The sequence below is a fragment of the Desmodus rotundus genome, chromosome 4 (assembly GCF_022682495.2).
Source record: "Desmodus rotundus isolate HL8 chromosome 4, HLdesRot8A.1, whole genome shotgun sequence".
Lineage (NCBI taxonomy): Eukaryota > Metazoa > Chordata > Mammalia > Chiroptera > Phyllostomidae > Desmodus > Desmodus rotundus.
Genome location: NC_071390.1, coordinates 135,015,055 through 135,029,774, shown reverse-complemented (window position 1 = coordinate 135,029,774; position 14,720 = coordinate 135,015,055). Strand labels below are relative to the sequence as shown.

The window sequence follows — 14,720 nt, the reverse complement described above, 5'->3', positions numbered from 1 at the left end:
TTTTAAAGTTCCTCAGATGACTGTGATTCACCAGCACACTTCAAGTTGAGAACCAGTGCAGTTACTTTAGTCTTGTCTCTCACCTGCATGGCCAAATCTCTCTGTCATTTGAAGATTGGACTAAATGAAAGTGTAAGAGGCATGAGTAACTTACTAAAACTGCATTTAATTTCATGGGTAGGGGTCAAAAAGGGACTAATAAACTCAACATGCAACTTGATTTCATTAGTTATCAACTCCTTACTTCCCATCAAGACCTATATTTGAGAAGAGAGTTCAGACTCTTATCTAACCATTGCTGCCAGAACAGGATAATATCTCACTTAATTACCTGTCCTTTCCTCTTGTTTCCCACCTGATGACCACTGCTCACTGCCAATCTGGCTGCCTAAGCGCCTCCTAAGATTGATCTAAAGTCAAGTTTACAACTCATAGATGCTCTCTCCCAAAGGTAAAAATTACTGTCCCGGAAACCTGAAGAGCATCTGACCTAAACATATAAACTGAAAGGAGAGGAAAAACCAAAACCAAACTAACAAAAAATTCCCCCAAAACCACTCTTCTGGTTATTTCCCCTCAATTGCCACATTTCCAAATTGGCCTGAATATTTCTAACTGCTCTCTCCCTTTCCTTTTCCTTTTCCCCTTACAGATTTTGGCCAATGAGAGATAAATCACTTTTATATAAATCTCTTTTTTATAATACAGAAACTTGTCAACAGCAGCAAGATTTCTATTATATTGTAAAACACTTTGTTTTGTTTGAGTTTTAAGATAAAGCCTATTTCTATGGCATATTTTGCTTTCCTACGTTGTTTTACCTTATTTAGAAAAAGAAACTCGGGTGAAAAAACATTTTGAAAAGTTCTGCCTCTCATAAATCGTGTTTTCATGAGTATATGTCATAAGGGCATAAAAGAGAGCTGTATCCTCTACTGATTCTTTAGAAGTATCATTATGTAAATGAAATCTCAGACAATTAAGTTATTTAAAAATATTTTCACTCAGAGAATGCTTGAGCTTCCAAATATGTAATATCGACCCTACCTGTGTCAGCTGAGGCCGTGCCTGTCAGGGCTGCAGTGGCAAGAGGTGATATATATATATCCAGGAGAAAAAGCCAGTGGACTGCTTTGCCATCACCTGTGCCCTACCTACAATGACAACCCCTCTGAGGAGCTACACGAGCTGAGCAGGAGCTACACTCTGACATGGAAAACCCCAAGGAGGTACGTGGCTGGCAGAGTGGCTATGAGCACAAGGGGATGACTTTGCTCATGTCAAGACACGACCTGACTCTCTTGCCACAACTCAGAACTTTGGGGTCCTAGGGTGTTCAGGGCCTGTGGACTTTTGCTCCCCGTTCCCACTTGCACCCACCCAGCTCCCCCTGCTGGGTACTGGGCCTCCTCCTCCCACCCATCCCCAGCAGCACCCATTTCCTAAGCCCCTGCCTACATAGTAGCCAGCCCCCACCCTCACCTCACTCCTCCCAGGCCTTCAGTCTTTGTGTGTTCTGAGCCCATCACCCACTCCCAGGCACCAACAGGAAGCTTTTCCTTCTGGGGTGAAGGGTAGCTGGAGACAGAGCTTTGCCCTTTCTGTGGACACCACATTTCTCCAGCCCTGCCTGACCTGGCTTTGGAGTTGTTTCCATGGTAACAGGGCCTGCTATATTGAATTCAGTGTATGTATGTGAGAAAGAAAATGCTTGTGGCTAAAATAAAAACATGTATTTCAAATATTTTGTGAATAAAGGCGGTTGATCTATACCTTGTTTCTTGCTTCAATATTTGCCTGGTGTGCAAGCAGCTTTGCTACTATAGCTGTATTCTGACCAAGGACGGCGTGGTGGAGAGCAGTGTTGCCATCGACGTCCATTATGTTGGGGTCGGCACCACGGTCTAGCAGAATAGTTGCACATGCCTCTTCCTGGCATTGGACAGCCTGTCGGAAGTATGCCAAGGAAGAGATTGTAAATTCTAGGAATTCAAAGGAAACATTCTACAAGGTTCACTAATAACTTACAGTTAAATGTGATAAATTCACTTTTATCTAGTAAGGAAATCAAATCCATCTCATGTTGACATAGTTGGCTACTACATACCTTAATCAGAGCTGTCTTATTTTCATTGTCAATGAGGTTCAACAGGCATTTTCTATCAGCTAGGAGAGTGACCACTCCCGCATGGCCATTGGCACAGGCCAAATGTAGGGCAGTCCTGTGAAAGTGAGAGAAATTTTTAGGAACCTAGGGTGCACTATCTCAAAACATACAATTATTCATGTAATTGTAAACACTAACAAAGTTATTCCTATACCTTCAAAACAAATAGTTTCCTTCTGGAGACAGTACAATATTTATTAGTTCTTGTTTCTCACCACATTACTGAAGGAGCAGTCTGTCTGAATAGAGACCTGGGAATTCAGCTCAACTTCAGCCTGCTCTTATTTTAAGTCTGTCGTGCATTAGCTATCACTTAACCTTTCTGTGCCTCAATGCCCTCATCAACATAATGGGGATAAAAATAGTTATCTCACAGAACACCATTGTTTGCTTAAATGAAAAGCTATGCAGTGTTTACTACAGTACCTAGCACCAAACAAATCTCAATAATTGTTAGATTATATTATTACTATTACTACAACTTTACAAAGACATTCAACTCAGTAAAATGATAACATTACACCTACTTTGCAGGTATGTTTTAAGAATTAAAAGGTACACTATATTTCAATGATTCTAAGATGCTTATTTTCTCACATTTTATAAATCAATTTTTATAAATTGTCAGGATGTCTCACAACTCTAATGGCAGCATTTAAAAATATTCTATTGGTACGTAAAATATTAGGCATCATACCATCCTTGGTGCCTTACATTAAGTGAAATAATGGTAAGCACCACAGATCTTTTGCAGTTCTAGTCATATGGTTGGCATGTCAATCACTTTTAGTTCTTAAAAGCATGAGGGAAAGACAAAACAAGAAAAGAATTTTTTTTTTAAAGTAACTTTTACTTTGATTTTCAAGAAACTTTAAGCCAGAGGAAACTCAGGATTCAAGTGAATAGGATGGCTCATTTTACTCAATACAGACTGCCTGGAAACTAGATATTCCCCATGATGATTATTAATATGTAACACTATTACACATTCAAAAGGGGAAGTAAAGGTTATCTTTTACAATTTCCTACCTTCACAAATACTTTTGTTTGAAAGAAGGGAGAAAAATCTTCAACTGTAGTCCTAATACCTCAGTTTCAAATTTCTCATTTTGCTAATACAGAATAACATGAAGTTTTTAAGATGAAAAGGGCCTGAGGATAGACTGAAAGGGTCCTGAGTGGAATAGATCTGCTACATAGGTATTCAGGGTATATTTCATGAATAAATAAATGGAAAGAATGGATAAATGTAGTTGAGAGTTCAAAATTTTTAAAGAAAACTTTTATAAGTAAAGCAAAACTTCTGCAATAGTAATAATCACTTACATTTGCTATTTTTGATTTTTTATTTTCGTGAGAACACAACTAAAATGATTAATCTATAATCATTTACATATTACACATAATAAAGCTATATTAAATAAAAACAACATGCCTATAATTAAACATATACATAAATTCTACAGAGACAGATAAAAAGATTTCTTTTACTTGGGAAGATGCTATAAAAGTTGTTAAAATATACCAATCCTCAAAAAATTTAAAAAATTAGAAAGTGAGAAATTATTTTTACCTGTGCAACATTCATATTCCTGCTCTTCCCCGAGATTATTTCATTCCTAATAAATTTTACTATAATGTCCATACATGTTCATTGTAGAAATCGGATTTTTTAAAAAGAGAAATTTTCACTTATAATACAAATGCTCAGAAATTTTATCATATTTGGCACATAATTTTTGCTAACATAAGAGCATAGTCTGTGTGTGTGTATAATCAAACTGATTTTTGTCTCCCTTTCTGATCTGCCAAAGTACATCTTTGCGTGTCGGCATACATCTATCATCTACACCACCTTCAATGGTGGCATACTATTCCACCCTATCAATGAACTGCGGTATTTTAACAAAATCCATTTATATGAATTCTTATTTTAAGCAGTGCTGAGAAAAACAAATTGCATGTAATTTATCTAATTATTTTATTAAGATATTTTGGGATAAATAGAAATAGTGGGCAAAAAATAATAAATAATATATATTTAAATGTGGTACTAATAAACAAGTTGCCTGTTTGAAAAGTCAAAAGCAACTTCAACTTTAAGCAGCAGTATAAGGACCATTGATGGTTGTCTTCACAAACTGTGGATGGACAACGGTATTTCACTACTCTTTTAACATAAATTCCTCTTCTTACCAGTGACACTAAACATTTTTTCCTATGTCCATTGGTCACTTGCAGATATGCTAAAAGTACTTTATCCAACTCCAAATTAGAGCTCTTTTTCTTGTTGATTTCAAAGTCTTCTATGTAAAACAAAGATATATTTTTTCTGATATGCATATGCTGTAAATATTTTGCAAGTATTTCCCTTTATTTTGCTAATATTACTTTCTGAAAGACAGTTTTAATTTTTTTATATTGCTCAACCTCCCAAAATCTTGCTTTTGAAGTCTTTGTCAACTTAAAACATATATAAATAGGTATTTGTGTTTTCTGCTAATAAGTTTGCATTTTGTAATTTGAAATTTTTAATCTACATTCCATCTGGAACTTATCTTTGTGAGATTAACATCTAGCTAGTTTTCTCCAATACTTAACAGTTATTTCTCCATTTATGAATAATTCGTCTAAGAACGTAAAATGTCACCACTACCAAGTCCTAAAGTCTTACATCTATTTGGACTTTTCTATTCTGTTCCAATCCTCTCTGTTTTTTCAGCTATTAGTAAGAAAATAATTTGTGGAAATTGATAGCGCATGATACCTGGAAGGGCAAATCTTCATCTACTATACAATAATTTTCTTAATTTCATCACAACCAAAGACAGACAGCATGTGTAACTCAAAAAATTTTAAACTATATTTTTATTTACTTTATATAAAATTGATAATTATAGGAAAAGCACACATTTTGAGAAAATGATTCTACCTATTTAAGACCACAGCCATCTTCCAACTTCAAAATTCCCTTCTGCGGTCCCTCAATAAAAGACATATATACAACGGTGTACACTAATATAAAATGGATATTGATTTTATCTGAAGAATTTTTAGCCCAGGAGTGATTATGGAAATTATATCTATTAGGCAATTTTCTATAGTATACAGCACTATGGTATAAAAATGTTAACATCAAGTATAGAACGCTGCATATACTTAAAGTGTTCTTTTAAGAGGAATTATGAGTTGGTCCTTAAGTGTTTGTTTTTGCTGCTCCTAAAGGCGGCCTGAGCGCTAGACCCTGCAGCCCAGCGCCCTCGGTGACAGGAGGGCTGAGCTCCACCTGGCTGAGTCCGGGCAGGTGAGCACTTTTCCCAGGTCCACCCCACCTCCTCCAGGTTGCCCCGCTGGCCTCGCAGTCCCTATTACCTGTTCATCTTGTCCGTGTCATCCACGCCATTTAGCCGGAGCAATAGAATCTGCTTCACTTTTGCTACGTTGCCCACCGTGGCAGCTCTGTGGATCTTTCCCAGATCTTTGTCTTGGATGTGGTACCCGTACGGCGAGGTCAGTCGATTGCTACTCTTACGCCAATCTCCCACGCGGCTGCTCCCCGGACCGTTGGACAAACCCAAGGGTGACACGCCCTTCCTACCCCCAAAGCCAAAAATCTTCTTCATCGCAGATAGCCTAAGGGCTTCAGAGAAGCCTCACTTTCCCCTCAAGCTTTCCACTGCCTCCCGAGCCCATTATCGCTAGAGAGCCAACCGCCGCCCGCTCCAGCACTCCAGCTGAGCAGAACGGCGGTTTAGAATCTTGCAGTCCGGAATAATTGTAACCAAGCAACTACCCCCACCCCCACCCCAAACCTCCGGCAAACTCAACTGCGCGTGCGCCCCTCCAGAGCCTACGTCACTGAGCATGCGCACAAAACCCCTGCGGCCACAGCTTCCCAGAGCGCATGTGCAAGGTCCAGACGTTCTAAAATCTGCGGTTGCTTGTGGGTAGTGTGGATTCCGTTCGAGTGTCGCTGGAAGTCGGCGGTGTTTCGATAAATCTACAAAAGTTGGACTCGTCCCAGTGGAAAAGCTATCTTTGCCTACGTCTGGAGCTGGAGTGGTGTAGAACTTTAGGGTGCTGAAGGCGTCCAGTCCAGAAAGCTCCTCTGAAACAACCTATGTCTTCGTGTCCCTCACTTTATTTCTTCCACATCCCTATGGGCCCCAGCGAATCTCCAAGGAATTTGGCGGATGCAGCAACAGGAAGATGTTTTCATGGTTTCAGAGGTTATGTCAACATGTGTATGCAAGTGCAAATTTATGAGAAACAAATGTACCTTCTCCAGATGAAATGAAAGCACATTTCCCTATGCCTCTTAATTCACCTCCTTGGTCCAGTCTTACATTTACATTTTCTTTACTTTTATTTGCCCCAAATAAATCTTTAATTAATCCAAGATTTATTTGGACCATGGTGTTACATTTAAGAACTTTTTGAAAATTACTTATTCACATATGGCGAACCAAATTTTCTCACCTAGTTTAAAACACAACTTTATTTTGCATTAAATTCTCCATATTTTTTTTTCCTGTTTCTGGGTTTTCTGTTCCATTCCACTGAATGATCTACTTCTTGCAAAAGTACTCCAGTATTTCAACTTCTTTATAAGATATATTTTAATATCCATTAAAAGTCCAGTTTCCCCTCCTTATTCTTTAAAGTATTCTCCTGGCAATGTTTATCTCAAAATTATTTGAGATGATCTTAATGAGATTTTTATTTTAATTAGGTTGAGAATTAATTTTAGCTGAAAAGCAATCTCTTGAATCAGTGTATCCAAATACATGCCATGTCTCTCAATTTATTTAATTTTTATTTTATGTCCCTAATTACCTTTTGGCAGACTTTTTCTTATGTAAATCCTCCCACTTTTTGATATATAAATATCTGAGGATTTTTCATCTTTCATGATAATTTGTAAGTGATTATTGTTTTTATATGTGTATATTTATTTGACAGAGTGAAGAACGAACTTATGCTATAATTTTATAATAGAAGTTGACATTTTTCATGGGTTCTTAAGAAAGGCAAACTGGATAGCAATGATTACACCAGAAAGATGTAATATTAAAGAATGGTATGATGCAGATTTAAAAATAGTTAAGTACAATAAAATGCAAGCAACACAGCGGCTGGTTTTCTTGGAGAGTAAGATAATTGCTAAAAAATAAAAATAAAAAAAATTTAAGAACATACAATGTAACTATTTTTTCCTCAAATCCCAGTAGCCAATTGTTTTCAGTTGTTAGCTAAGTAAGAGGGACATCTCATCTTTTTGTTTCCTTTGAATATTCTGTTTTTTTGCCTTTTCTACCCACATATTCTCTACTATTATAACTAATCATCTTACTGACTTTATGTAATAATCTTATCATCTTTATCATTATTGTGCTCCACAGGTGTTCCACATTCTTTAAGATCTTACAATAAAATCTAAATACTTATTTTCCCTTGCTTCCTACTTTCTCTATAAGCAACTCCTGTCTTTTCATCTTTATTCCATGTTTTAGGAAGGCAAAAAAAAAAATGCTGGCTCCATATTCCATAGAAACTGGCATAATTACGTGTGTGTATACAGAAAGTCATTTTGCTGTAGTACTTGACAGAGTAATTCTAATTGGCTTCTACCTGGTATTGTGGGTGAAGCAGACAGGAGCAGGTACAGGCCCACAACAACAGCTCATACAAAACCAGCTAACCCAGAAATCACCAGGTTGCTATTGCATTTCTTAATGAATTGAAGAGCTAACCAAAATAAAAAGCAACAGAAACCACCATTATAAAAGATGCACCAGCAAAATTTGGTTTGTCAGCCATATCCTACAAGACTAATGCGTACATGTTAATTTAGGCAGTTATTCTTCAGAGGCCATTAAATGCCATTTTGTTCTTTGTCAGTTGAATAATTTGACAATAGTTTGAAATTAGCAACACAGAAACTGAGTGGACCTTCAGTATTAATTGCTGCTAAAATGTACCCATACAGCTCTGGGGAGTGCTGGGGTTCCTTCTGAGGGACAGGCATCTTTACTGGTGAAAGAACAATTAATAAAACAAACAAACACCAACAGTCTTTTGGTCATATCCAGCTGAACTAGACCAAATGGTTTCGGCATGTGTGAATGGTTTCAACTATGATCACCAAGCATTTGCCTCCAACAGTAGCCCTACTAGAAAATTACCATTTGTACCCTAATTGTCTCCTCAGCAGTCCTCAGGGTGACCTGCTAGGCCAGTAAAGACTCTCTGTAGTGACATCTGAAGGGAAGAATGTGATATTTTTTGAAGCAGTCTGTAATGAGGGTCAAAGACATTACCAGACTGCAGAGAGGTGGGAACCACACACAGGACTCCAGGTCAGTTGTAGAGATTTGGTTGACACCAGTGTTTTTGTATGGACCAACACATAAAATGTGCTGAAAAAATGGAACATTTTGTAAGGTACATGGTTATCTAATGACTATGCTGTACACCTGAAATCAATGTAAAATATTGAAACAAATGTAATTTTAAAAAAGTAAAAAAAGTCAATAAACTGAAAACAAAGCCATGTTTTTTGACTTCAAAATCCCCTTTTTAAATGTTATTTTAAAAATCCTGAGAAAAATTACTTAGTCTTACATTAAAATACCTTTACTAAATTATGAAGTATTGTCATCTTTATTATGGTCTATATAATCAAGTTTAAAGTGTAACCTTCCAGTTTTTTCCTTTTATTTCATGTTTAGAACTTTATGCTTGGAATTCAAGTATTTTACATGTTAAAGTATAAGTGAAATATTATTTTCATTGTACTTCCTATATGATTATGTACAAGTGCAATGTATTATTTATTTTCCCGGGCAGAGGATTTTCTATGCATTTTCTAAATGTTGAATTTTAATAAACTGAATTGTTGACATATAATTTACCATTTTTCTTTTTAGGTCAGAGCTTTCTGTGTCCTCTCTTAAGAAATGTTTGCCTATTCCAAAATTACAAAAATAGTCATTATGTTTTCTTTTCAAAGCTAATAGTTTAAACTTTACTTTGAGGTCTGTGATCCATTGACCTGTGTTTTTTTGAAAGTATGGATAGAGGTTCGTTTCATTCCATAAAAGTTATCCAGTTGTTTCAGCATCATGAGTGAGAAGACTATCCTTTCACTAATTAATTTGAATTAACGTGGCAGCTCTATCAAAGAATCAGTTGACAATTGATACATGGTTTCATTTGTGTTCATTGATCTGTCTGTCTATACTAATGCCAATACCTCACTGCCTTGATTATTGAAGCTTTATATTAGTTCTTGAAATTAGGTTAAGTTGTCTAACCTTTTTCTTCTTTTCTACTTTTTTTTTCTCTATTTTAGGTTCTTTGCATTTAGGATACTAAATTTAGAACCACTTGTCAATTTATTTCAAAAAGCCCTCTGGAGGCTTTCAGTCAAGATGTTGGCATAGGTAAACATGGCTCCTTGCACAACCATGTTATAATTACAACTAAACTGTAGAACAACCATCATTCAGAACCATCACAGATTGGCCTGAATGAAAGTTCTGCAACTGTAGAATTAAAGAAGAAACCACATTGAGACTGGTAGGAGAGGCAGAAACATGGAACTGGCTGGTCCCACTCCCACATGTGGCAGATAAAAATCAGGAAGGATATCTCAGGGGCAGGAGGTCCCAGATAACACCAGGCCCTCCTACCCAGTGTTCCAGTACCAGAAGGGTAAGTCTCAAAAATTTCTGGCTATAAAAACTAGTAGGGATTGAGGCTGTGGAAGACAGAAACTCTTAGAATCCCAGGCAGTTCCTCTTAAAGGGCCCACACATAAACTTACTTGGACTCACTCCCCCTGAGCTTCAGTGCATGGGTAGGAGATTGAAAGGCATCATAGACATAGGAGGAGGAACTGAATCTTCTGGCATCAGGGTGAGAGCTGGAGGGAAGCTTTCTCCTAGACAGAAGTGCTGGCAGAGGCCATTGTTCCTTTACTGAGCTCTCTACCCACAGAGCCAGCAGGTGGCTGCTATACCTGACACTCCATCAACCTGGCCCACACTCTTCACCCCATTCTGGTGATTCCCTGAGGCCCTTCCCCATCCAAGTTATTTCCCGTGGCTTTTCCATATGAATGTTTTGTCTTAGCCCACACTTCAGATTTTCCTAAATTCTCTCAAACAAGCTGCATCTGGCTTCAGCAAGGCCCATACCTCTTCCTAAGTTGCCCCAGGCCCAGCATTAGCAGCAGCCTGCTTTCGTTCACAGTTTGGCCTCTGCTGGGCATCTTCAAGCCCAGCACAAAGCATCCATCAGCAGATCACTTCGTTGCTAATGCTGTGTGACCCAACAGAACTCAGACAGTGGGTAACCTTGGAAGTGCCAATAGCAATCAAGGTTCAACTATAAGAGGAGGGTGCACACAGCCCACACAGAGGACACACCTTGAGCACGTTGGGTAAAAGGAAAGGCCGTGCCACTGGACCGCACGGGACACCTACTACATTAAGTCAATCTATCAAGCCTGGGAAACATAGTAGCTCTACCTAACACATAAAAACAAACATAGGGAGGCTGCCAAAATGAGAATATAAAGAAGGATGGCCCAAATGAAAGAACGGAAAAAAGCTCCAGAAAAAGAACTAAACAAAATGGAGAAAAGCAGTGTATTACATGAAGAGTTCAAAACACTGGTTATAAGGATGCTCAAGGAAATTAGTGAGGAACTCAACAACATAAAAAATATCTAGTCAGAAATGAAGGAAACACTAATTGTAATTGAAAGGTTTTCTTAGGCTCCGCCGAGGAAGAAATGCCAATCAGCCACAAAATTAGGCAGTACAGAGCTTCATTGGAGTTTGCACACCCGGGCGAGGTTCCTGGGTCTGCAGAGTGGGGCCGGGGAAGTTGCGCCCAAGCAGGGAATATAGCGGGGTTTTACGCACCAAATTCTGGTTCGCTCTCTACGTGGGGACTAGGGATTGGTCTCCTTGAACAAAGCCGCAGTCCATCATTGGTGGTTCCCCTCAGGCTCAGGCTGCCAGGCAGATATCCCCTCCCATCCTGACATTCCAACCTCTTTGATAGGATAAGGGGTGGGCTTAGGTTGCCAGGTGGATATCCCCGCCCATCCTGACAGTAATAAACAACAAATTACAGGGAATCAACAGTAGAGTGGATGAAGACAAGAATAAAATCAATGATTTAAACGTAAAGAAGCAAAAACAACCAATTAAAACAGCAAGAAGAAAAAAGACTAGAAAAAAAATGAGGATGGTGTAAGCAGCCTTGTTGGGAAATGCCCTGCCTGGTTTCAGAAGCTGTAAACCCCCATGGTTAAAGCTGAGTCAGAGACCTTGGGACCATAAGCCACTAAGGAGACAAAGCTTATCTCCCTGGCAGGGGCACTGCCTCTGTCCACTTTACTTTACCCTTCTTGGCCCTGAGCCTGACCAGTTAGCCAATGACAGGTAAGATTCCTCAAGGGAGGGACGACCTAAGACAGGCATGGTCACTAAAAAGGCCCACAGGGAAGGACTCAGGGGGCTATAGAAAAAGGGGGTGATGCACCCTTAACCCTCGACTTTGACATAGCTTGAGTCCTCATGCTGTCTGCAAGAAGTCTCCTAATCTCTTGGCTGCCTTACTTCCCCTGCCTGACTTAAGCCTGAAACAATGACAGAGGGCAGTGCAGTCCTGTGCTGGAAAGGGCGTATTCCCCGGGGAGATCAGGCCTAAGAAAGAATACATAAAATTCCGTGAAACCTGCTTTGCTAATACCCTCAAGTTAAATGGTAAGGGTCCAAGCCTGAAATGAGTTTGTTTCCTAAAATCTTATAGCCCTTTAACTAACTGACCCTAACTCAAAATAAGCCCTCCAGAGTTCTTTGTATGTTTTCTATTGTTTGATCCTTACTGCCTGACAATGATTGATGAGCTTTACCTGTATTCCTGTGCAAAATGAACCCAATAAAAGCCCATGGAGGAAAAGGCTCTTGGCCCTTCTCCTTGAGAGATCAGCCACCCTTCCTCCCCAAGCAGATCATGTCTTGGTAGACTTATTCTCATCCGTGGTGGCCGGGGGGGCACTGCGGGCAGAGTCCCCCACACAGCCTCTGGGACAACTTCAAGCATACCAACTTTTGCATAATTGGGGTGCTGGAAGGAGAAGAGAAAGAGCAAGAAATTAAAAACATTTGAAAAAATAATCAAAGAAAACTTCCCTTACTTGTTGAAGGAAATAGACATACCAGTGCAGGAAGCACAGAGAGTCCCAAACAAGATGGACCCAAAGACACAAGACACAATTTAATTAAAATGCCAAGACACATCATGATGAAATGTCAAAGGTTAAATACAAAGAGAGAATCTTAAAAGCAGCATGAGAAAAGTAGTTATCTACAGGGGAGCCCCCATGAAACTGTCAGCTGATTTCTTAAAAGAAATCTTGCAGGCTAGAATGGATTGGAAAGAGATATTCAAAGTGATGAAAAGCAAGAACCTACAACCAAGATTACTCTTCCCAGTAAAGCTATCGTTTGGAGTCTACGGACAGATAAAGAGCTTCCCAGACAAGAAAAAGTTAGAGTTCATCATGACCAAACTATTATTATATGAAATGTTAAAGGGTCTTCTTTAAGAAGAAGAAGATAAGAAATATCAACAATAAAATGGCAATAAATACATATCTGTCAACAATTGAATCTAAAAAACAAAATAAACAAGCAGAACAGAAAGAGAATCATAGACACAGAGAACATTTTGATGGTTGTCAAATGGGATGGATGAAAAAGGTGAGGGGATTAAAAAAGTACAAATTGGTAGGTAGTGAATGGTCACGGGGATGTCATAGGGAATAGAGTAACCAAAGAACATATATGAGGACTCATGGACATGGATGACAGTGTGGGGAAGGCTGAGGGAGTTGGTGTGGAGGGGAGGTTGGGTGAAAGGAGATAAAGGTGGAAAATTTGGGACAACTGTAATAGCATAAAAAATAAAATATAATTTTAAAAAGCTCTCTGGGTGTGATTGGATTATGGTAAATCTGCAGATCAATTTAGGCAAAATAGATATCTTACCAACATGGAATCTTTCAATCTGTGAACATGGTTTATCTCTCCATTTATTTGTCTTCTTTATTTTCTCTCCAGAGTATCTGATCCACTTGGTTAGATTTACTTCTAAGTTTTTTTTTATTTTTATGACATATAAAATAATATTTTAAATTCTTTTTTTAGTATTTTACTATTACACAAACATACAGTTGAATTTGATATACTTACCTTATATTGTGTAACCTTATTAGGCTCATTTATTAGTTTTTATTGATATTGAAATTTAGCAATTATGCAAAGGTCACATAAAGGCCATTTTATTTGTTCTTATATAATCTTTATTTCATATTTGCCTTATTGCACTGGCTTAAAACATCCAGAAAAAAAGGTGGTGAAATATACTAAGAACAATAATCATTGTTTGTTCCCAACTCTGTGAGAAACATGTTCAATATTTAAACAAGTATAATAATTATCTGGAGGTATTTCGTAGCTGTTTCTATCAGACAGAGGAAGCTCCTTTCTACTTCTAATTAGCTGAGATATTTTTATCATGAATGGATGTTGGATTTTGCCATATAATTTTTGTCTGCTTTTAAAGATTGTATCCTTTTTCTATTGTAACTTGTAAATGTGACAATTTATGTAGATTAATTTTTAGTATTACACCAACCTTGTATTCCTAGGATGGCTCACATTTGGTCATGGCATATTGTTATTTTTCTATATTGCTGCCTTTTTGTTAATATTTTGTCAATGGTATTTGTTGCCATGATCATAAGAGATAGTGATTTGAAATTTCCTTTTCTTGTAATGTCTTTCTCGTGTTTTGATATCAGTGTTATACTGCCTTAAGGAAATGAGCCAGTAAATATTCATATTATTTTATTTTGTGAAATATATAATGTATGGTTAATATCATTTCTTTATTTTTCCCTTAAATGTTTGGTAGAATTCACCAGTGAAGTTATCTGGGCACTGAGTTTTTCTGGGAAGTTTTTTTATTTCAAATCACTGTCTTTAACAAATATAATTTGTTTCTTCTTGGGTTAGTTTTATTACATTTTGTTTTACAAGAAATATACCCACTTTTTGATTATTTTCTTGTTATCGTAGTAAGGGCTTTAGTGATGTCCCCTGAGCAATTCTTGGTATTGGTAATTTATATTATATTCTTTGCATTTTTGATCAATTAATTAATGATTTTATTAAAGTTTTCCAAGCACTAACTTTTGTCTTTATTAATTTTCTCTATTATTTCCTTATTTTCTAATCCATTGATTTCTACTCTTTATTCCTTCTTCTTTTTTATTTTGAGTTTAATAATATCTTCATTTTTGAGGTTTTTAAGGTGGTAGGTTAAGCCATTGATTTAAACCTTTATTCTCTTCTAAGAAAGCTTTTAATGTTATACATTTTTAAAATACTATTTTACCTGTATCCACACATTTTTATATGATGAGTGTTCATTATCATTTATTTCAAAATACGTTCCTTTTCCTTTGTGA

General features: G+C 37.5%; 1 protein-coding gene across 4 annotated transcripts in view; it reads right to left on the bottom strand.

The window, feature by feature from the left end:
- LOC112321614 (ankyrin repeat domain-containing protein 26) overlaps positions 1 to 5,964 on the bottom strand; it is a 117,941-nt gene extending 111,977 nt beyond the window's left edge. For all 4 annotated transcript variants that reach the window (XM_053922474.1, XM_053922475.1, XM_053922476.1 and 1 more), the window contains exons 1-3: positions 5,540 to 5,964; positions 2,108 to 2,222; positions 1,774 to 1,947 (exon numbers count right to left, since the gene is read on the bottom strand). In XM_053922474.1, coding sequence (XP_053778449.1) covers positions 1,774 to 1,947; positions 2,108 to 2,222; positions 5,540 to 5,790 — 540 coding nt within the window. In that variant the 5' untranslated portion in view covers positions 5,791 to 5,964. The remainder of the gene's footprint in view (positions 1 to 1,773; positions 1,948 to 2,107; positions 2,223 to 5,539) is intronic.
- Positions 5,965 to 14,720: the final 8,756 nt, after the last annotated feature.